The 24718-nt window shown below is 36.1% G+C and overlaps 1 protein-coding gene across 1 annotated transcript in view; it reads left to right on the top strand.

Moving 5' to 3' along the window:
• AP3S1 (adaptor related protein complex 3 subunit sigma 1) overlaps positions 1 to 24718 on the top strand; it is a 70024-nt gene that overhangs the window by 10224 nt on the left and 35082 nt on the right. The window contains 2 exon segments of the mRNA XM_082836773.1: positions 14012 to 14103; positions 17449 to 17560. Coding sequence (XP_082692899.1) covers positions 14012 to 14103; positions 17449 to 17560 — 204 coding nt within the window.

The following is a 24718-nucleotide window of genomic DNA, read 5'->3' as shown; positions in this document are numbered from 1 at the left end:
AAAGTGTACAATTCAATGATTTTGTTTTGGTAATCATGGTTGTGCAACTATCACCATAATCTAAGTTTAGAACAGTTTCATCAAACCAAATGAAACCTCATACCCATTAATAGTCACTCCCCAATCTGTACTCCCCCCAGCCCCTGGCAACCACTGATCTATTTTCTGTGTCTTTAGATTTGCCTATTCTAGACATGTCATATAAATGAAATCATGAAATAAGTAGTCTTTTGTGGTTGGCTGCTTTTCACTCAGCATGATGCTTTCAAGATTCCCTCCTGTCACAGCATATATCAGTACTGCATTCTTCTTTATGGCCAAGTAATATTCCATTGTATAGATATACCACATTTGTTTATCCCTTTATCAGTTGATGGATGTTTGAATTGTTTCTACTTTTTGGCTACTATGAATAGTGCTGCTGTGAACATTCATGTACAAATTTTTCTGTGAACATATATTTTCACATCTTTTGGGTGTGTATCTAGGAATGGAATTTCTAGGTCATACAGTAACTTTGTTTATTAATTGTTTAAAGAACTACCAGACTGTTCTCCAGACTGTCTATTCCATTTTACATTCCCATCAGCAATGTATGAAGGTTCTAATTTCTCCATATCCTCATTAACTCTTTTTTTAAAAAAATATTTGTTTATTTATTTGGTTGTGCCAGGTCTTTCTTGCAGCAGGTGGACTCCTTAGTTGCAGTTTACCGGCTCCTTAGTTGTGGCTTGCCAGCTCCTTAGTTGCAGCTCATGGGCTCCTTAGTTGCAGCATGTGAACTCTTAGTTGCAGCATGCATGTGGGATCTAGTTCCCTGACCAAGGATTGAACCAAGGCCCCCTGCACTGGGAGCACGGAGTCTTCACCACTGCACCACCAGGGAAGTCCCTAATTAACTCTTGTTATTTTATTATATGTCTTTTTGATTCTAGCCATCTTGGTGAATGTCAAATGGTATCTCATTGTGATTTTGGTTTGTATTTTCCTAATGACACTGACAGTGAGCATCTTTTCATGTGCTTATTGACTGTTTGCATATCTTTGGAGAAGTCTTTTCAAATCCTTAGCTCATTTTTAAGTTGGGTTATATGTCTTTTTGTTATCGAGTTTGTAAGAGTTCTTCATATACTCTGGATGCAAGTACCTTACAGATGTATGATTTGTAAATATTTCTTCCTGTTTTGTTGTTTTCACTTTCCTGCTGATATCATTTGCAGTGCAAAGGTTTTTAATTTTGATGTCGTCCAATTTATGTATTTTTTCCTTTGCCTGTGTTTTTTTGCACATCTAAGAAAGATTTGTCGAATCCAGGGTCATATAGGTTAGTACCTATAATTCCTTCCAAGAGTTTTGTAGTTTTCTTACACTTAGGTCTGTGATCCTTTTTGAGTAAGTTTTGTGCAGGGTGTGAGCTAGGGATTAATGTTATTTTTATGTATGTGGCTATTCAATTTTCCTAGCACCATTTGTGGAAAAGACTATTCTTTTCCCATTGAATTGTCTAGATACCTTACTCCAACTTTCCTCCCCAGATTTTACTTTGTTTTTGAGTTTTCAGACCTTTCAGCTTCCACCACCGTTCAGGCTCCCTCTTTAAATGTTTCAAACTCTCAGTCTATCACCTTCTCAGCTGTTTGTTATTTAAATTAAATAATAAGGTTTTTGCCACTGAAAGTGGGAAACATTTTAGTATGGTAGATGTTAATTTTAGAGTATTAATAATAGCTGTCATTTATTGAGTGCTTTCTTTCTTGTGCTAAGTATTTTTAACACAGTTTTATACATTGTGGGGGAAAATGGCAGAGTTCAAAGAAATTTAATGAAATATCTGGGCAAGTGTTAATATAATTTGTTGCAGGTGCCCTCTTACCTGCTTGTTGTTTGGGATTTAAGGGTAGCCCCATGATGACTGTTCTTTATACACTCAGGCTAAAGTGAAGCCTACTCACATATATCAAGTCTTCAGCCAGACTTCCTACTTGGGAGAGGTCTGGCAAAAAAACCCACTGAATTTTCTTTGCTGGGGCCTTCTCTTCTTCATGATTCCTAAATGTTGGAGTGCTCTGAGGCTTAGTTTTCAAACTTCTCTTCCTTTTAGGAAAAAGACAGTCCTCTTCCTTTTGCAAAATTAACTAATTATTATTCCTCATATATGCTGCTCACTTTCTTGATTCCATGCTTTGGCCCAAACTTTTCCTTCTGCCTCCAATATCATGTAACTTCACATTCCCTCTTCTCTGCGTTTCTGAATTCTATCTGTTCTTTAAGGCCGTTCCTAGATATCTGTCACTTTTCTTTGAAAATAATCTTGCTGCTGAAAATCATTTGTTCCCCTTCTTATAGTATATTATTTGTGCTGTTCTTATGTCAGGGATTGCCCCCTTTTATTATAAAGACATCGATTTCTTTTTTGAAATATAAAAAGGCAAGATATAGAACATGAAATAAAAATATTAAGTAGCTATATTCATTTTATTTCTTGCTTTAAGCTCTTTGGGAAAAGAAACTTTCTCTTTCATCTTGGTAATTCTTGATATTCCAACATTCAGTGGAGTGAATGAATGCATTTTTTTTTTCTTTTATTGGCTGTATTGGGTCTTCGTTGCTGCTGCTTGCGGGCTTTCTCTAGTTGCGGCGAGCGGGGGCTACTCTTCATTGCGGTGCGCGGGCTTCTCATTGTGGTGGCTTCTTTTGTTGCGGAGCACAGGCTCTAGGTGCGCAGGCTTCAGTAGTTGTGGCACACGGGCTCTAGGCACGCAGGCTTCAGTAGTTGTGGCTCACGGGCTTAGTTGCTCTGTGGCATGTGGGATCTTCCCGGACCAGGGCTCGAACTTATGTCCCCTGCATTGGCAGGTGGATTCTTAACCACTACGCCACCAGGGAAGCCCGAATGAATGCATTTTAGAAAAAAATTCTTCGTGTTTGGGAGGGAGGGAAGAGGATAATGACATATTTACTGTTTGATTAGAGGCAAGTTTGGGTTTTAAAGTTGCCTTTTATGATATATGTGTAGGAACAAGGAAGAAACATAGGAAAAGATAAGGTTTAGTGGGATACTGAATTTTTAAAATTTAATTTTCAGTATGCATTAAGAAGTTTAAAATAATAAAAGTTGTTGCCTTTATGTAACTCTAGTTGTCTTTAGACTGATGTAATCTAGGAGTTGTGACGGACTGAAATGTATGTTTACCTTTGTTATGAAACATAGTGTTAGGAAATCTGATCAGCCTGAGGCAAGCTCCAGGCTTCTTTATGAAAGCTGTTAAATTAAATTGATTTTTAAATAAAGGGAAGTTGTCTTATGTAAGCAGAGACTTAATTTGTTTAATCTTAACTTAGACTGGTTATTTGATTAAAATTTCAAGACTTCTTACCAGTATTGATCTTCTTAGTTGAGTATTGCTTGGTATTTTAAGAAAGATGATTCCAGGTAGCAGTCTTGAAGTTCATATGAGAAATTCTTTTCACTGTTAAAATGGTGAAACATAATTAAGGTTTAGCATATTTAACCTGTTATTTGTTTATAAACAATAATATAATGCAAAAAGATAACTTTCCTTAAAATAAAACTCCTCTAAGGCCTTTACACTATCATTAGAATTCTAACAAGGCCTGGAGGTAGATTTTCTAAAGTAAGTCAGTGTTAATCCATGCTTATTAAGTGCCAGCTGTTGTTTTTAAGAGCTTTATATATATTAACTCAATCTTCACAACAACTCTGTGAGGTAGATACTGTTATTCTTGCTACAAATGAGGAAAACTCCGGCACAGAGAGGTTAAGTAACTTGCTCAAAGTCTCCCAGTTAATATAGACCATAGTCAGGAATAAACCCCGATAGTCTGGTTGCAGAATCCATACTCTCCTCCCTCCCTTTTTTATTTTTAGCTTGCTTATCAAAGTTATACATTAGCATAGGTTAAAGAATATAATAGTTCTATAAGGTTTATAATGAAAAAACAACATGGTCTCATTTCCCCCTTCCCACAGGTACGTACTTTTATTTGATAACTCAATGATTATTACATGTCTCTAAATAACACGCTTGTTTTGTTGCCTGATTTTTCACTTGTGGGCGTGATCTGTTGACTTCTGCTATTGAAAATGATTATTTAGCTCCTTTTCCACCCCTCCTGCCCAGCATCTGTATCCTACCAGTCCTTTCATAGTTACTTCATAATTTTGATTAGATCAGTATTTGGTGTTTACATTAATTTCTTGTGTAAACATCCTCAGCTGAACCATGTTGTAAACTGTGCTTAGTTTTTCCTTTCCTGACATTTCATTTTCCTTGTGGATACAGTCGCCTTTTCCTTTGATCAAGTTTTATTTACTTATCACTAATTCATGTCTTTGCCAGTTGTCTCAGTCATATACATCTTCTATCAGTTTCATGTTCCTGAAGAAATCCCTCCTGGAATCCTTTGACTAGGTCCAATGTGGACCTGTTTTATGGCAGTCATATTAGGATCTTTGTTATCTTAGGTATTCCGTTTGCCTATTCCTGTGTTGGATCCCTTGTTGCTTGATTTTTTTGGTTTATTACCTTACCATGGTGGAGCTTACAGGAGTTATCCTCCAGTAACTTCTTGAAAAAGGTCATGGGAGGTAGATTTTTTTTGAGATCTTGCATGTCTGAAAAGAGTATAACTTTACATTGACTGCCTATAGAATTCTTGGTTGGAAATAACTTTTCCTCAGAATTTTGGTGGTATTGCTCTATTACCTTTTAGTTTCCAGTATTGTTATCGAAAAGCCTGATGCAATTCTGATTACCTGTTCTTTGTGTATGATCTGTTTTTACTGTCCAGAAAATATGTAGAGTCCTGTTTGTCAGCAATTTCTAAAGTTTCATAGACCCTTGCTATGATGTCTGTTTTCATTAGTTGTGCTGGATCCTTGATGGGCTCTTTAATTCTGGAAGTTCTTGTTTTCTTTCCTTGAAAAATTTCTCAGTTTGCTCTCTTCTCTTTTTGAATCTCCTTTTATTCAGCATTCCTCTGGACTGTTGTCCTACTTTTGTTATCCTTTCTCTTCTATTTTCTGTCTTTCCACCCTTTGGTCCTATTTTTTGAATGATTTTCTCACTTTATTTTCCATCCTTTCCCCCAAATTTTAAAATTTCTCTGTATATTTTTAATTTACGTGAACTCTTTTAAAAAATTTTCTGAATGTTACTGTTTTGTGTTATGCTGTTCCTGTTTCCTAGTTGGATTATCTTTTCTTATCTCTCTGGTATTAATGATATATACTTAAAATTTTTCTTCTTCCTACTTGGTTTGTTTCCTCTCAGTTGCTTTTCTCCCCTACTTTTGTCCTTAGCTTTTATGTTCGAGCTGTCTTCCGATGTCCACTAATCTTTGGTTGACTTTTGTGTAAAGATAGGATACTGAAAACTAATTGGAAACGCTGAATCTATGAGTAGAAGTTATCTGTATCAGCTTTACTTGAGACAGTGTGGCTAGGCAGTTTAGCTAGGGTTACAATTGCTGTAACAACAATCCCCCCAGTCTTAGTACCTTAACACAATAAAAGGATATTTCTCACTCACATATAGTATTGGTGTTTCTGATCAGCTAGAACCTTCTTTGTGGGCATTTATTTGTCATACTTGAGATGATGTTAATGGAACTTCTGCATCTAGTTAACATGGAAGATTGTGCAGGAATTTTTATGAGTGAGGCTTAGATGGTACATTGTTTTCTTTAATTTATTTTATTTATTTATTTTTGGCTGCACTGGGTCTTCATTGCTGCATGCGGGCTTTCTTTAGTTGCAGCGAGCAGGGGCTACTCTTTGTTGCGGTGCGCAGGCTTCTCGTTGCGGTGGTTTCTCTTGTTGCAGAGCGCAGGCTCTAGGCACACGGACTTCAGTAGTTGTGGCATGTGGGCTCAGTAGTTGTGGCTCACGGGCTCTAGAGCACAGGCTCAGTAGTTGTGGCACACGGGCTTAGTTGCTCCGCAGCGTGTGGGATCTTCCCGGACCAGGGCTTGAACATGTGTCCCCTGCCTTGGCAGGAGGATTCTTGACCACTGCGCCATCAGGGAAGCCCCTAGATGGTCTATTTTTTTTTTAAAAAAATTTATATTTTTAAAATTAAAAGAAGTTTTTTTTGAAGTATAGTTGATTTACAATTTTGTGCCAGTCTCTGCTGTACCGTGAAGTGACACAGTTAAACACATGTAGACATTCTTTTTCTTACATTCTTTTCCATTATGGTTTATCACAGGATATTGAATATAGTTCCCTGTGTTATACAGTAGGAGCTTGTTTATCCATTCTATATATAGTAGTTTATATCTGCTAATCCCAAACTCCCAGTACTTCCCTCCCCCACCCACCTCCCCCTTGGCAACCACAGGTCTGTTCTCTATGTCTGTGAAACTGTTTCTGATTTGTAGGTAGGTTCATTTGTGCCATACTTTAGATTCTACATATAAGTGATATCATATGGTGTTATCATATCATTTGTCTTTCTCTTTCTGACTTCACTTAGTATGATAATCTCTTGTTGCATCCATGTTGCTGCAAATGGCATTATTTTGTTCTTTTTATGGCTGAGTATTTTTCCATTGTGTATATGTACCACATCTTCTTTATCCATTCATCTGTCCATGGACATTTAGGTTGTCTCCATGTTTGGGCTATTGTGAATAGTGCTGCTATAAACATACGGGTGCATGTATCTGTTTGACTTATAGTTTTGTCCAGGTATATGTCCAGGAGTGGGATTGTTGGATCATATGGTAATTCTATTTTTAGTTTACTGAGGAACCTCCGTACTGTTCTCCATAGTGGCTGCACCAGCTTATCAATACATTGGCACTAACACTATAGGAGGGTTCCTCTTTCTCCACACCCTCTCTAGCATTTGTTATTTGTAGACTTTTTAGTGATGGCCATTCTGACTGGTGTGAGGTGGTACTTCACTATAGTTTCGATCTGCATTTAAAGAAGACATACAGATGACCAGTAGGTACATGGACAGTGTATTTTTAACAACTGGCTCACCTGGGAGGAAAGAACTCTATTTTGTAGTATTGGCTACATGATGTAAGTACTCCATTATGGTCAGTTTCATGCTACCAGCATGATGTAGTGACATCATGTGACTGAATGCAGAAATGGGAAGAGATAACGCACTATTGTTTTCAATTGTGCCAGCTCTGGTATACCACTGCAACTGCCTACCACATCACATTGTCCAAAACTGAGTTGTATGGCTCCCTTAAATTCAAGGGAGAGTGGAAAATATTCTTGAATTGTGTGCTTGGGAAGTAGAGTTTGGTGAACAGATAACAGTTTCTGCCGAAGTTGGAACCTCCAATGTCATTAACTTTAGATCTAGGTACAGTTCCTGGAGAAGTTTGTTCCAGGCTTTAGCCTGGAGGCTGACGAAGGCCTAACTGTAGGAATTCTGGAAACTGATTGAAGAAAAGGACTAGGGATTTCAACATCTGGCTTGTAGACATTTTCTTAACCCCCCTGTTTTCAGTATGGCCTTGTATTCACTTATACTGCTGCTCTAACAAATGACCACAAACTCAGTGACTTAAAAACAACACAAATTTGCAGGCATACCTCATTTTATTGCACTTTGCTTTATTGCACTTTACAGATACTGTATTTTTTACAGATTGAAGATTTGTGGCAGCCCTGCCTCAAGCCAAGTCTATTGACGCCATTTTTTCTAACAGCATTTGCTCACTTGTGCCTCTATGTCATATTTTGGTAATTCTCGTAATATTTCAAAAGTTTTCATTATTATTATCTTTGTGACAGTGATCTGTGATTGTGATCATTGATGTTACTGTTGTAATTGTTTTGGAATGCCACGAACCACACACACATAAGAGAGCGAACCAAATGTGTGTGTTCTGACTGCTCCACTCACTAGCCAATCCCCTATCTCTCTCCCACTTCTTGGGCCTCCCTGTTCCCTGAGACACAGCAATATTGAAATTAGACAAGTTAATAATCTGACAGTGGTCTCTAAGTTCAAGTGAAAGGAGGAGTTGCATGTCTTTCACTTTAAATCAGAAGCAAGATATGATTAAGCTTAGTGAGGAAGGCATGTTGAAAGCTAGCCTGTTGCACCGGTTAGCCAAGCTGTGAATGCAAAGGAAAAGTTCTTGAAGGAAATTAAAAGTGCTACTGCAGTGAGCACACGGATGATAAGAAAGTGAAACAGCCGTATTGCTGATGTGAAGAAAGTTTAGTGGTCTGAATAAAAGGTCAAACCAGCCATAACGTTCCCTTAAGCCAAAGCCTAGTCCAGAGCAAGGCGCTAACTCTTCAACTCTATATGAAGGCTGAGAGAGGTGAGGATGCTGCAGAAGAAAAGTTTGAAGCTAGCAGAGGTTTAAGGAAAGAAGCCATCTCCATAACATGAAAGTGCAAGTTGAAGCATCAGGTGCTGATGTAGAAACTACACTGAGTTATCCCGAAGATCTAACTAAGATAATGAACGAAGGTGACTGTACTAAACAACAGATTTTCAGTGTAGACAAAAGAGCCTTCTGTTGGAAGAAGATGCCATCTAGGACGCGCCTGGCTTCAACGATTCAAAGGATAGGCTGACACTTTTGTTGGGGGCCAATGTAGCTGGTGACTTTGTTGAAGCCAGTGCTCATTTACCATTCCAAAAATCCTAGGGCCCTTAAGAATTATGCTAATGTTATGCTAAAATTGTGCTACTCTCCTTGTGTTTTATAAATGGAACAACAAAGCCAGATGACAGCACATCTATTTACAACATGGTCTACTGAATTTATTTTAAGCCCACTGTTAAGACCTACAGTCCAGAAAAAAAAAGATTCCTTTCAAAATATTACTGCTCATTGACAGTGCAGCTGGTTACCCAAGAGCTGTGATGGAGATGTACAGTGAGATTCATGTTATTTTCATGCTTGCTAATACAGTGTCCATTCTGCAGCCCACAGATCAAGGAGTCATTTTGACTTTCAACTCTTCTTCTTTAAGAAATACATTTTGTAAGGCTATAGCTGCCATAGATGGTGATTCCTCTGATGGATCTGAGCAAAGTCGGTTGAAAACCTGGGAAGGACTCACCATTCTAGATGCCAGTAAGAACGTTATGATTCATGAGAAGAGATCATAATATCAACATTCACGGGAGTTTGGAAGAAGTTGATTCCAGCCTTCATGGATGACTTGCAAGGGAGGGATTCAAGGCTTCAGTGGAGGAAGTAACTGTAGCTGTGGTGGAAATAGCAAGAGAACTAGAATTAGAAGCAGAGCCTGAAGATGTGACTGAATTGCTGCAGTCTCATGATAAAAAACTTGAGTGGATGAGGAGTTGCTTCTTAAGGATGAGCAAAGAAGTGATTTCTTGAGATAGAATCTACTCCTGGTGAGGATTCTGTAAAGATTGTTGTTATGACAACAAAGGACTTAGAGTAATTCATAAACTTAGTTGATAAAGTATTTGCAGGGTTTGAGAGGACTGACTCCAATTTTGAAAGAAGTTCTCCTGTGGGTAAAATGCTATCAAGCAGCATTGCATGATTCCTTCTTTATGAAAGGAAGAGTCCATCAACGAGGCAGACTTTACTGTGGTCATATTCTAAGAAATTGGCACAGTCACCCCAACCTTTAGCAGCCACCGTCCTGAGAAGTCAGCAGCCACTGAGGCAAGACCCTCCACCAGCAAAAAGATTATGATTCATGGAAAGCTCAGATGATAGTTAGCATTTTTTAACAATAAAGTATTTTTAAATTAAGGTATGTACATTTTTTTTAGACATAATGCTGTTGCACACTTAGTAGACTACTGTATAGCTTAAACATAACATATACTCACTGGGAAACCAAAATATTCATGTGACTCCCTTTATTATATTTGCTTTATTGTGGTCTAGAACCAAACCTTCAGTATCTCCAAGGTTTGCCTTTATATACATCACATTTTATTTTCTTTACCCATCCATGGACACCGTTGGACACTTAGGTTGTTCCCATATATTGGCTATTGTGTATAATGTCCTAATGAACATGAGAGTGTTTTTATCTTTTCAAGTTAGTATTTTCATTTTCCTCAGATAAAAACTTGGAAGTGGAATTGCTGGGTCATGGTAGTTCTGTTTTTAATTTTTTGAGGAACGTCCATACTGGTTTTCATAGCAGCTGCACCAATTTACATTCCCACCAACATACACAAGGGTTCCATTTTGTCCACCTCCTCGCCAATACTCATTATTTTTAGCATCTTTATAATAACCATTCTAATAGGTGTGAAGTGATACTTCATTGTGGTTTTAATTTGCATTTCCCTGATGATTAGTGGTGTTGAGCATCTTTTCATGTACCTTTTGGCCATCTGTATGTCTTCCTTGGAAAAATCTCTATTTAGATTTTCTGTCCTAATTTTTTAAATTGGAGTGCTTCTGTATTTTTGCTACTGAGTTGTATAAGTTCTTTATATATTTTGGATATTAACCTCTTATCAGGTATACAATTTGCAGATATTTTCTTCCATTCAGCAGGTTACCTATTTGTTGATGGTTCTCTTTGCTATACAGAAACTTTTTAGTTTGATGTATTCCAGGTCTTATATTTTGCCAAGTCATTTTTCTATTGGGATGTTTATCTTTTTCTTACTGGCATTTAAGTGTTCTTTACGTATGCTAGCAACTATTCCTTTGTCAGTTTTTATGTATTGCAGATATGTTTGTCATGTTTGTAGCTCTCTTAATTCTTTTTTCTGGTGTCATTTGAGCATTAAAAGTGCTTACTGGGCTTCTCTGGTGGCACAGTGGTTAAGAATCCACCTGCCAATGCAGGGGACACGGGTTTGAGCCCTGGTCCGGGAAGATCCCACATGCAGTGGAGCAACTGAAGCCTGCATGCCTAGAGCCCGTGCTCCACAACAAGAAAAGCCACCGCAGTGAGAAGCCCATGCACCGCAACAAAGAGTAGCCCACACTTGCCACAACCAGAGAAAAATCCACACGCGGCAACAAATACCCAATGCAGCCAAAAATAAAATAAATAAATAAATTTAAAAAGTTAAAAAAAAAGTGCTTAGTTTTGATGTGATCAAATTTGCCAACCTTTTCCTTTATGGTTATCGTTATTTGTGTCTTATTTGAAAGTCCAACACTATTACAATGTTATAAAGATATTCTTCTGTATTATATTTTTTAATTTTTTAGCTTCACCATTGACATTTATTTTTAATCAATCTGGGATTGATTTTTGAGTATGTGAGAGCTAGAAGTTCATTGTATTAGAACAAAAAAATTTTTATCCTGGCACCATTTATGGAAATGCCCTTCCATCCTTGCTAATCTGCAGTGAGTATTCTGTTTTAAATTAAATAACTATATTTATATGTGGGTGTGTTTCTGGTTCCATCAGTCAATTTCCCTATTTCTGCACCAATATCTTGCCTTAATTACTGTGGCTTTACAATAATTCTTAATCTGGTCAGCAGGTCCTCTTATATTCCACTTGAGAGTGTCTTGTTATTCTAGTCCTCTGATTTCATATGTAAGTCATGAGAGGAGTCATATTTGGAGTCATAATCCAGTTTTCAAGTTCTCCCCCTACACCCTTGTTGGGATTTTGATTAGAATTGCCTTAAGTCTTTGGAGCATTTTGGGGAGATTGAGTATCTTTATAATATTGAATCATTCAATCTATAAGCATTGTACATTTTTTTATTTAATTAGATATTCTTTAATTATTTCAGTAAAGTTTTACATTTTTCTCTTGCATTTTTTTTATTGTTGTTTTCTTTATTCCTAGGCACTGCATGGTTTTTGATGGTATCTTTTTAAAATTATATTTTACAACTCATACTTGCAGAAGGTTAGAATGGCAGTAGAATTTTATATAATGTCCTTCTTTGTGTTCTTATTAAAACCTTTTACTAATTACAACACTTCTGTGTAAATTATGTTAGATTTTCTATGTGGAAAATCTTTTCATCTGTGACTGACAGTTTTGTTTCTTCCTTTGAAACTAATCCTTTGAAATTTGTTAATCATTTCCATGATTTTCTTTATAGTTTTATTTTTATCACCCCCAAATTTCTGTCACTACGTAATATTTAGTTTTGCCTGTTTTTGAATTTTATACTAATGGAATGATTACATATCATTCTGGTACTTACTTTTTTCTCCTGCTGTAGAGTGAATTGTGTACCCCCCCAAATCCACATGTTGAAGCCCTAACCCTCAATTTGATGGTGTTTGGGATTGGAACTTTGGGAGATAGTTAGGTTTAGATGAGATTATGAGGGTGGGGACCTCATGATGTGATTAGTGCCCTTACCAGAAGAGATACCAGAGAACCTGTTCTTGCTGTTTTTCCCCATAAGGACATGTAAGGACACAGTGAGAAGGTGGTTGTCTTCCAGCCAAGAAGAGATCACTCACCAGAACCCAACTATGCTGGCACCTCAGTCTTGAACCTTTAGCCTCCAGAATTGTGAGAAAATAAATTTCTGTTAGTTAAACCATCAGTCTATGGTATTTTTTTAATGGCAACTTGAGCTGTGGTAACTCTTTTTCCACATTAAACTTTTGAGAATCATTCATATTGATGGGTATAATATACTGATTTAATTTTTACTGCTTATAGGATTCTATTTTATAAGCATACCACAGGGACTTCCCTGTTGGCACGGTGGTTAAGAATCCACCTGCTAATGCAGGGGACATGGGTTCGAGCCCTGGTCCGGGAAGATCCCACATATCATGGAGCAACTAAGCCCGTGCACCACAACTACTGAGCCTGCGCTCTAGAGCCCATGAGCCACAACTACGGAAGCCCGCATGCCTAGAGCCCATGCTCCACAACAAGAGAAGCCACTGCAACGAGAAGCCCACGCACCGCAACACTCGCCACAACTAGAGAAAGCCTGCATGCAGCAATGAAGACCCAATGCAGCCAAAAATTAATTAATTAATTTTAAAAAAAGCGTACCATAATTTATATGTCGTTGGTGGACATTTGGGTTGTTTTCAGCTTTTTGTTGTTGTTATGGTGCTTTTATAAACATTCTTCTTTGTGCTTCTTGGTATACAGGTTAAGAATTTATTATATATACGTAGTTGGCCAATTTTCTATTGTTTTTGACCTTCAAAAACAATGGTTTCACGTGGGTTATCATTGTACCTAGGGGTGAGTGCTGGATTGTAAAACTTTTTGCCCAAGTGGTTATACCACTTACCTTCCCACTGGTAGGATGAGTTTCTTTGACTCCACATCTTTGTCAACATTTGGTAGTGTCATAATTTTACATTTTTGCTAATATGGTGTATGTGGAGTTATCTCATTGTTACTTTAACTTGTGTTTCACTTCATTACTAATGAGGTTTACCATCTTTTTATTTGTTTATGGACCATCATATTTTCTTTCCTGTGAAATTCTTGTTCATGATTTTGCCCAGTTTTCTATTGCAGTGTTTGAGAAGCTGACTCTTTTTTACTGGGATATGAATTGCTTGGTGAATTTAATAAATATTAGTGAATCAATTCTTGGTTTTAGGCAGTGCTTATATAAAAATGAGTAAGATGGATAGACTCTTACTTCAATTTGCATTTAGTTAAACTTACTTAATTGGAAGCTCCGAACTTCTGTACTTTCTTCCATTAAAATATAGATTAGCTACGTAAATTATTTATAACTTCATCTCTTTATTTCAATTTACTCATTTGTAAAACAACGGGCTTTGACTAGTTAATATCTAGTGTCCCTTTTACTAGTGTCTATAATTCATGTGTCTGATATTTTTCTTGTTGGTTTCTGAAGCTGAGAAATAAGTTTTAGTGAAGTGGTAAACTATAAAGTGCTGATTTTTTGTTTTTAATTTAAAAATGTTGGGTTTTGTTTCTTTTAAGGTATGATAGGTTAGTTCTCCAAGGACTGCGCTCTTAGATGAATTTCCCAGACAGATACTACTACCTTTTATTTTTTTAATTCTTATAATGCTGTTAAACCTAGAAATTAGATCCTAACATATATGAATTATTCTTTCTCAGAGTGAAGATACACAACAGCAAATCATCAGGGAGACATTCCATTTGGTATCTAAGAGAGATGAAAATGTTTGTAATTTCCTAGAAGGAGGATTGTAAGTAAAGCATTTCATGGACATTTCTAATCTTTGACTATATGAATAAAATATATACTGTTTAATCGTTTTATCTTAAAATTTCCTAATTTGATTAATTGGATTGGGGGAATTAACTACCATTTATGTTAACTATAAATCTAACTTAAATAATTTTTTGAAGATATTTAATCTTTTTCTTTTAAAAATTTATAAAGGCATTTTATATAAAGGTAATACATTCATATAGCAAAAATTCAAACATTACATGGAAGTATAAATTGTAGACCAAGTCTTCCTCCTCCAGCTTTAGTCCTTCTTCCCAGTTTCTTGTGTATCCTTCTAGAAAATTAATTTTGCACTAACATATAAAAGTATAACCTTAAAAATTTTTACTTACGGGATCACACATGTATGCTGGTTTTCATGTTGCTTGTTTGCACTTATACGTTGAAAAACTCTGCATATAAACCCATCTAAAGCAAACTCATTCTTTTTAATGGCTACAGAGTACTCCTTAGGGTGAATGGACCTGTTTTCCTAAGAATTTAGATAGCACCCTTTATTTTATATTATGATCAATTCTGACGTCTGCTTTTCAAATATATGTGTGTGTCTAGATAGACAGATTCGAATTCAGCTAAGACTTTTCTATTTTTAAAATGAATAAATAAAAATTGCTTATGATTAGTTTGCCAACTATTGTAAATAGTTTTAAATTAATGGGTTTCATAAAAATAATTTGTTCTTATATAGTTTCATAAACATTCCTTCTCGTGTTTATATGTTTAATTTCTTAACAAGATATTTCCTCAGTGACAATTCAAAAACTAAACTTTAGCTGAACCTCATTATGAATAATCAGAGATTATTCTGAGAAACCTACACTTTTCTGTATTTTTAAGGTGTATGATGCATATTATGGAAAACAGTTTTCATAATACAGAATTCATTCTTACCTGACTATAAATTACTTTTTATCATGTAGAAAGTTTACTTGCATTTCTTGAAAGGTTATATCATGCTGCTCTTAAATTTGCAAATACACACCTATGATTTGTAAATTTTGCTGTTAACTCGAGGCCTCCAATTTAATAGTTGAGACAGATGTACTTGCTTTCTGTTTTTGTATTTTAATTGTACTTTACTTATCTCTCTTAAACTGTAGTTGAGTTGTGTTTGCCATTACCATCGTTTTCCTTTATCTCAGCTCCTTAATCTTCTAACCTCATAAGAAATTAATCACCCAGCACAGTGCAAGAAATTGGTTGGTCTAACCAGGGCACTGTTTTAACTAGGAAGTATGACTTGAGTTTGTAATTATTCTTTTCCAACCTTACAAAAAGTAGAAAGCAAATATTGCATCAGAGATAAGGCTACACATCTCGTTTAGTCCTAGTTTTGTTACTAACAAGCTGGTTTTCTTGGTTAGGTCACTTAAATTCTTTGTACCTCAGTTTTCTCTTCTTATGTTAAATAAGATATTTGGACTAAGGATTTCTAAAATTCTGTAGCTTTTATGTCGTGTATTGCATTCTATACAAGAATTTGTATCAGTATTGTACTATAGTATAAAGATGAAATTATAACAAAACGTGTACTCATATTAATATTTTGTTTTCTTTTAATAACTTTAATTGCTTTTTTTTTTTTTTGCGGTATGCGGGCCTCTCACTGCTGTGGCCTCTCCTGTTGTGGAGCACAGGCTCTGGACACGCAGGCTCAGTGGCCATGGCTCACGGGCCTAGCTGCTCCGCGGCACGTGGGATCTTCCCGGACCGGGGCACGAACCCGTGTCCCCTGCATCAGCAGGTGGACTCTCAACCACTGCGCCACCAGGGAAGCCCTAATTGCCATTTTGAAACTTACAGTTTTCAAAAATTTGGTCTTCTTTTAAAGCAGATCCAAACAAAAATTTAAGATAATCACTAAATTGCAGATTCAGGATGAAGTAAAGTCTGCTGTTGCTGCTTTTGTCCCTTTTAAGGAACAGTTGCAATGATAGTCTATAAATACAACTCAGAGAATCTTTAAAGTGCTTGTACATATTTTTAAATTGCATACCTTTTCTAGATAGTAGGAGTTTTTAATTCTTGTCAAAGATCATTTTCACTTTTGGTATTAGAGGATATAAAGTAATAAAAAATAATGAGTGTGTATGTAGAGAAGTTGTTTCTACAAAACTTGTGAATTTAGTATTACTTTTATTGAGTGACAAATAGGAACTTCCCTGGCAGTCCAGTGGTTAAGACTCCATGCTTCCACGGCCGGGGGCATGGGTTTGATCCCTGATCGGGAACTAAGATCCCGCATGCTGCCCAGCGCAGCCAAAAAAAAAAAAAGAAGAAATAGGTGTTATTTTCCTTTGTCTTGTTTGAATGTTCAGTTAGCTCTGATTACACTTAGCCTTGATTTTTTTTATGTTTCATTAGTGTTAAAGGGTCTTTTGAGAAGGTGAATGAATTGTTGTAAACTTAACTATGGAACAGTTAAACTGTATTTAGAAAAATAAAAGGTGTTTGTAATGATCTCTGAATTATTATTTTTAAAATGCTGAAATTCCAGTCAACATAAATAAAAATATTTGGCAAAAGGATTGAGTATCTCTTAGCTCAGTTTTCTTGCATTTATATTCCAAAACAAAATGTGTTTTTGGAGAAGATCTTGATGGTAAATATGTCCAAAACTTAAGAAGAAATGTCATTTTTTTTCCTAGTTGATAATCAGTGTTAAGCTGTGTAACTTACTGTGACCTATGGAGTTAAATCTAGTAAGCTCTTAAAAATGCCCTATGATCTCATTTCTGCCTACTTCTCTGACCTAATTGCTTACTAATCTTTCATTGATCTCAGGCCTTCTTTTTCTTTCTTGAACACAGATATTTCGTTCTTGATGAAATTGCCTTTTTATTAGTTTACCTTTGCCTGAAATGCTCTTCTCTAAATTTTTTCATGGCACGTTCCTTATCATCAGATCTCAGCCTAAACATCAACTCTTTTAACACCCAATAGGAAGTAGCAAACCCATCAATGTGGCATCATCCTCTTTTGATTCTCTAAGTAGTCCCTTCCACTCTGATAATATTTTCTTTGTTTGTTTATTGCTCCTTACCCACTCTCAGTACCTGGCACATAGTAAGTACTCAGTAAATAATTGAATGAATGAATGAACTAATATTAAGCATCGGCATCTTTTACTTGACTTCTCTGAAGAAAACAACCATCTAGTTCACTTGAATGCTGTGTCATTAAATGTTACCTTTCTTTTTGTAGAAGGTTTTAAACAAATTGTCAGTTTTCTTGAACTAATGAAAATGTTTTTTATTTTGTAGCTATAACATTCCAATTGTTTTGTTTTGTCATTTAGATTAATTGGAGGATCTGACAACAAACTGATTTATAGACATTATGCAACATTATATTTTGTCTTCTGTGTGGATTCTTCAGAAAGTGAACTTGGCATTTTAGATCTAATTCAAGTAAGTTAACACTTGCCTCTTACTGTATTAAACAACAATTTTGGCATTTCAATTTTTTAAAACTTCTGTGTTCTAAATTTTCTAAAATGATGTTTTGTTTGGTAAGAAATAAGTGTTCCATAGTAGATGTTGGGTGGATAAAAGAGGGATGAGGGATGTAGCACAGAGTCATTTAATCTAATTAAGACTAACTGCAGCTAATTTCCTCATGCCCTTTTTTCCTGTTCATGTAAGTCACACAAAAACCCCAACACTCATAGGTCTTTTACCATATGTATCCAGATCTAACCTCCAAACCCACCCCTTTCTATCTCCTGAAAATCTTTCATAATGGCCCTGGAACTCAAGGTCAGTCATCAGCAAATTTCTCCTTATCGTCAACCTCTTCTGTTAATATTATCTTCACCTTTTTTGCTGTAGGTTAAATCTGGCTTCCCTGATGAAACTACCTGCCACCCTCGCAAGCAGTAGCAGTCTTCTCTTTCGCTTTCTTCATGCCATTGAGTCTGGAGGGTGTTCTCTTTGCTTCTCATTACATTTTCCAGACCTTTTTCTCTTCTAAAACATCTCCAGACTTTATCTCATGTTCTCAAACTATACCTACTTCTACCAATCCGTTTGCAGTAATCTCTCATTCCCACTCCCTATTCATTGGAGATTTTGTCAACAACTTTCAGTGGTCTGAGATTTTACTCTGCCTGCAAGCTAACAAGTTTAACTACCACAGTTTCATGGATGCTGACAGAAGATGGGAGATTTCGGGGCCAGAAACAAAGGACTTTATTTCTGACAGCCAAAGCAGTAGTCAAAGTGACAGCATTTGCTTACACTGGTTACTCAAGTCCCAGTTCCTAAAGTGTGACTTGATAAGGTGCAGGTAAGACCTGCACACACAGTAGATTGAGTTATAGGAGAGGAAGCCCAAGCTTAGTGAACTGGAATCTTTTATAATGGACACGAAGCATATCTGCCCATGTCCTGGAGGAAGAGAATATCTTCCAAGCGAAGTATAGATAAACTTACCCTTTGCTTTGGAGGGAAACACTATCTATTTTCCAGGGCTGTTGGCTATACGAGCTTGCTTGAAAAGATAATCCACAATAAAGGCAGTCAGTACCTCTGTTCACATGGTGTGCAGGAATGGAACACCTATGGAGAATTGTCTTCTAACAGATTTTAGTTCTTAGTTCACTGACATTCACTCCAGTACTACTTGTGTTATAATTCTTGGTTATTTCAACGTTCATGTGGATAGTTCATTCAGTACACTGGTATCTTCAAACTGGAATTCCTCTTCTCCAATGAATTTTGCCCATTACCCCACTTCACTGTTCATTTCTAGACCATGTCTTTATCCAGACTTAAGTCCCTCCATCATCTTAATTTCACAGTTTCCACTCTCTGCTACCATCTCTTATCTTTTCTTATCACAATTACTGTTACTCCAACAGTTCTTTGAGCCCATTGGGACCTTCAGTCCCTTTTTTTGTTGGTTTTTTTTTGAGGATAAAAATTTTTATTGACAGTTTTCTAGGTATAGTTGTACATTTTTGAACTGTTCAATGTTTATTAATAGATAAATGGCAGCTTTAGAAAAATAGACATGTTTATATCCAGAATCCTGTATTCTCTTCCTGTGTTCCTTATATCTTTTCAGTGTGTCTTTGGGACCTTCTGTCTTTTAAATCTATCTTCTCACTGTCCCTGATCCTCCTGATGTCTTACTCTCCTTGCCCAGCTTAAACTCCATGGTCAATCATGATAATCATAGGCTTGTATATACTCAGCTCTTTGCCTGAATCCACACATCTGAACATACGTAGAGAAATAAAAGATAACCATACATACTGGCCTCACTTTAAATTCATGATCTCTGACCTCAGTGATTCCTTAATGCTACCCAGTAATCACATGATATTTCCCTGGTCATTTCACTCTCCCACACTCCTAGACAACTGCTGATACATTCTCCTCCCCTCTCAAACCTGTAGCACTTCTAACATGTAGCTTCCAAGTTCACTAGGCAATCAGAAGGGAACTTCTACAGACTCTGTTATCTGTGTCCTTGTACTCTCTTCTATAAGAGATGAATGAACTTTGCTCTTAGCTAAGGCCAACTCACCCACTTATATACTAGTTTACTTCTTCCTCATTGCTCTAGCATTTTTGTCTCTTCAGTATCATTTTTTCCTCTCTTCTAGATCATTCCCTCTAGTCTATAATATGTTAATATGTTCTTCCATCTTAAAAAAAAAAAAATTCTGTCCCTACTTCCTTCTCCAGCCACTGCCTCATTTCTTTTCCTCTCTTTATAGCAAAACACTTTAAAAACACTTTCTGTATGCAATGTCTCAAATTTTTCTTATCCCATTCTTTCTTGAACACATTCTAATCAGGTTTTTCAGCTTTACTGTTGCTGAATCCAAAGGTTCTCATCAGTCCTCCTTTATTTGATTAAGATTGTTTATTACTCTCTTCTTCATGAAATATCTTCTTCACTTGGCTTCTAGGATACCTGGTTTGCATCCTACTACTTTAGTTGCTTCATTTTAGTTTCTTGATCTCGCTTATGTCTTCTTCTTTGGCAAATCCTGTTGATTATGCAGAGTCCACTTACTGCTCTCTGCACTGCCTCCACATGGGTCCACGCCACCATCAGCTCTTGCCTGGACTATGTCACTAGTTTTCTGACTGGTCTTCCTGCTTCCACTGTCCTTTCCTTTTTGTCTTTTCTCAGTAAAACAGCCGGAGTGATACTATTCAAATATGTTACATTTTATACTTTTCCATTTTGAGTTCTTCAATGGCTTCCCATCTCACTAAGAGTAAAAGCCAAATTCCTTATAAATGACCCATGAGGCCTCACATGCTCTGACTCCCCTTGCCGAACCCTACTACTTATCTTACTTCATTTTCTACTCTTTTCCCCTTTGCTCCATCGAAACTCTCCTCCTTGTTCCTCAGATATACCAGCATGCTTTTACCTCAGAGCCTTTGTACTTGCTGATCTTTCTACCTAGATTGTTCTTCCCTCATCGATTATTATTTTGATGCTGTTGCTGGTCTTAATGGTTATGATAGCATGGTTGTTATATCTTAGAAGGGAATTATATGGGGAGTTGTCAAAAAACAAATATCCTATATCATATCTGAAGTAAATTCTATCATGTATTTGTGGAAAATGGAAACTATGTCTTGTGTTTTGCAAAAGTTTTTAGCCATTATTATTTGAAATGTTGGTAATTTGTCTTGATATTAAATAAGATACAGAAAAAAGAATTTCAGGAGGATTTTCTTATTGTCCCCTTTCTAACGTAGGCTTGAACAGTTTTTATAAGAAGATCCCATTGAGTTATTACATGTTGATCTATCATGTCACAAAAAAAGAAACTTTCTGTAATTTACCTTACAAGGATGAATTCTGTCACTACCTTGAACATGTTGGAAGTTCTGTAGTTGCTGTCTTTCCCCGGTGGTTATTACAGATCATTAAATACTTAAGAGGGAGTGCTGAGCATGCATAAGTCAGGCACTTTAAAAACATTGGTTGAGTGAACAAAGATGGAAGGGAGTAGCTTATTGTTTCTGCTTCTGTTTCATGAAACAGCTATTCGGAGTTTACTTAGAACTGGTTTTCTTGCTTTGTCCATCCTCTAGTTTTGAGAAATATAATAAAAGTGGAAAATTATAAATCAAGAGAGTTTAGACCAAAGCCTCTTGGTTTTGTATTTTCTTTAGGGAATGGGTCAAGAAAACTTAGTAAACATCAACATGTGATAACTAAACACAGTTTGTTTTTTTTTGAATGTTTGTATTTTACTTTTATTTACATTTCTAGAACTGTTTAAAATACAGAAAAACACAAAGGATAAAACAATAAATACCTATATTCCTATCATCCAGAATTAAAACTTTTTAAAAACTTTTTTGAATTTTTTTTATTTTTGAATTTTATCATTTTGGTTTTTTGAACAATAAAAATGATATAATTCAAATGATCATTAGAAGCTTATATTATTATGCAAAAGTTTTGTGTTTCTAAGGTATGTATGTATTATCCCAGATTTGACTTTTTACCTTATATAAAATCTGAGAGAAGGAATTCTTAGTAAATTCCATGTGGGAATTATACTAGTATGTCAGCAGGTTGAATAATCAGCTTCTGTTTTGTTTTCTTTTAATTCTTTGTTAGTTGGGAAAAAAAGGTGATCTTTTTTTGTTTCTGGTGTGTACTATTTTAATGTGATATTGATTACAACATAAGCTAGTTTCAGAGTTGATAGCTAGCCTTTTTTGAAGTCCTTTCTGTTATAGCATGTTGTCATTGGAAGTGTTAAAATATTTACAGAGTGAGAATAGAAGTTAATTAAATATTAATGTTGGTTGTTTGAGTTATTTATAAGCAGTCATATTGCCCTCAATTAAGTTAGTTGCCACGCTGATATGGAGGCATAAAAGTTCACTAGATAATTCCAAATTTTGTAGCAGTTTTCTGTATCACATGTAGCAATTATATCAGCATCAGCCTTGTTCAGTTATAGTTAGGAAAAAATTGAGGACTAACAACTAAACTTATCTTTAGGTTTAGAAAGATATGTTTTGACCATGGTGTTAGAATATGTATATAAATTAGAACTGTTATGTATATAGCATTTGTCAGTACTACAGTACTGAGCGTTAGACTGAGTTTTGTGAAGTTACTTTACTTATTGCTATTAGTGTTAATTTAGTATGATACTGAGCAAGTCATTTAATGTTAATAGACCTTGCATTTTTCACCTATAAAGTATGCCTGTTTCAGTATGCTGCCTATAGACCTCATGAGTTGTTAGAAATATCAGTGAATTAAAGCAAAGTAGTAGTGGTTAAAACCATTCAGGCCCTTCTCTGTACTGGCTATATAACTTTGGGCAAGTTATTTAACCTCTTTGACCCTGATTTTGTTCATCTGCAAAGTGGAGGTAATAATAATAATACCAACTTATAGAACATGTGAAAGCATTAAAAAAAGATGGTGTATGTGAAGCCTGTCGCTAAATGACTGACCTGAAGTAGTCAGTGGTTTTTAGCTAACATTATCGTTAAAGCATGTATTTTATAAGGAAGGCGTATAATTTCATTAGTACACAAACTGAATTGGGTAAAGAAGTCCTTTTATTTTTCTTTTTCATTTTTACAAGAATTTGTGAATCTATTTATCCTATATGTTCTTTGATGGCTTTGAAGGAATTCTGCATTGTGATAGAATTATGTGATAAGAATAGGCTTAATTGAGGAAACTTGTAAGCCAAGAATACTTAAGAAAGATCCCCTGATCTTCCCACTATCTCATAGGAAGCTGCGCTGATGTAGATACTACTAAACATAGAATAATTTGCCAATAGAGGCCTTACCCCTCCCACTCCACATCATTGTTTTCTTTTATTACAAGACTAGGCTCATTGAAAGCATCCTTGTCAGTGGGGTGGCATATACATTACTTAAGCTTTGAGCTATACACGTTTAGGTGCCACGTGTCTTTAAGAGTTGCCTGGGAAAACTCCCTGACCAGCTCTTGAGAACTGTGGGAAGTTGCAGCTCACCTATTGGAGGATTGAGTGGGATAAACCCCTGGTCCCATGGAGAGATGAGTTCTGGTGCAGTTCCTCCTGCTGGAGAAAGAGAGAGCCCTGGCTCAATTTGTTTATTTTCCAGGCAATCCAGAGTGAATGCCCAGGATCATTTTAGGAAAATTCTGTGGTGTTTACTACACCATACTGTGTTACCAGAGTATTAAAAACTTCTGTTTTTAATAATATTTGTTTCTTACATATGTAAGAAACCAAAAAATAGTTCTATAAACAATTTGAATTGGACACTGTTAGAGTGATTCAGCATTCTTTTTTTTTTAATTAATTTATTTTATTTATTTATTTTTGGTTGTATTGGGTCTTCATTGCTGCGTGTGGGCTTTCTCTAGTTGCGGCTAGCAGGGGCTACTCTTCGTTGTGGTGCGTGGTCTTCTCATTGCGGTGGCTTCTCTTGTTGCAGAGCACGAGCTCTAGGCACGCAGGCTTCAGTAGTTGTGGCACACGGGCTCAGTAGTTGTGGCTCCTGGGCTCTAGAGCGCAGGCTCAGTAGTTGTGGCACACGGGCTTAGTTGCTCTGCAGCATGTGGGGTCTTCCTGGACCAGGGCTCGAACCCATGTCCCCTGCATTGGCAGGTGGATTCTTAACCACTGCGCCACCAGGGAAGCCCGATTCAGCACTCTTAAAATCCTTTTCCTATCTTATTTTCTTTGTTGAAAAGTCTGATTTACAGTCATTGGAAATGTAATAATTCACTTTTCAGTTATTTACATTGCTTCTTCTTAATGATAAACCCAGGTAACAATTTGATGATACTTACCATTCTAATTTACATGTTCTTTTGACCTCTCAGCAGTCCTCTTGGGAGGCATTATTGTGTTTGGAGTTAGGTGGTATGGGTTTAAATATTGGCTATGTCATCTAACAGTTCTATATCTTTGAGCAAATTACTTAGTCTTATTCATCCCCAATTTTCTTGTCTGTAAATGTTGATATTCATACCTACCTTGCCAGCATTGTTATAAGAATTGGAGCTAATGTATATAAAGCAGTCAGCACAGGGCCTAGAAGATAGCAGACACATTGTTATAACTTACTTTATAGTGGTGAAGAAAGTATTTTTGAACTCAAGTACTTAAAGTCAGAATTTTGGAGCTAGAAGTAACTTAAAATTTATTTTTTTCCCCTTCAAAGTAGGTTTGAGAGAGTGAAAAACTCAGGTTATGTTGGTATTTTTCTTTGGTTTACGGTGAATTCCTTATTTCTCAGTGTAGAATAGTAGGTTTCAGGGAGGGATTGGATATAGAGGAGAAGAGTTCCTTTTGAGCTTGGTTTTTCAAAAATATTTTTCTTTAAAAATTAAAAAAAAACTTTTCACATTGAAATTATTTCAGACTTAGAAAAGTGGCAAATATAATGCAAAGAATTTTTGCATACTGTATCTTCATCCAGATTCCTCAAATTTAACATCTTCCATAACCTCAAGTAGGTAATTAAAATCAGGAAATTTACATTGATAGAATACTATTATCTAATCTGTAGATCTTATTTAAAATTTGCCAGTTGTCGTATTAATGTAATTTTTCTTGT

The sequence above is a fragment of the Leucopleurus acutus genome (assembly GCF_964270905.1).
Source record: "Leucopleurus acutus genome assembly, chromosome: 3".
Taxonomy (NCBI): Eukaryota; Metazoa; Chordata; class Mammalia; order Artiodactyla; family Delphinidae; genus Leucopleurus; species Leucopleurus acutus.
The sequence above is the reverse complement of the archived record's forward strand: the minus strand, read 5'-3'. Positions and strand labels throughout refer to the sequence as shown.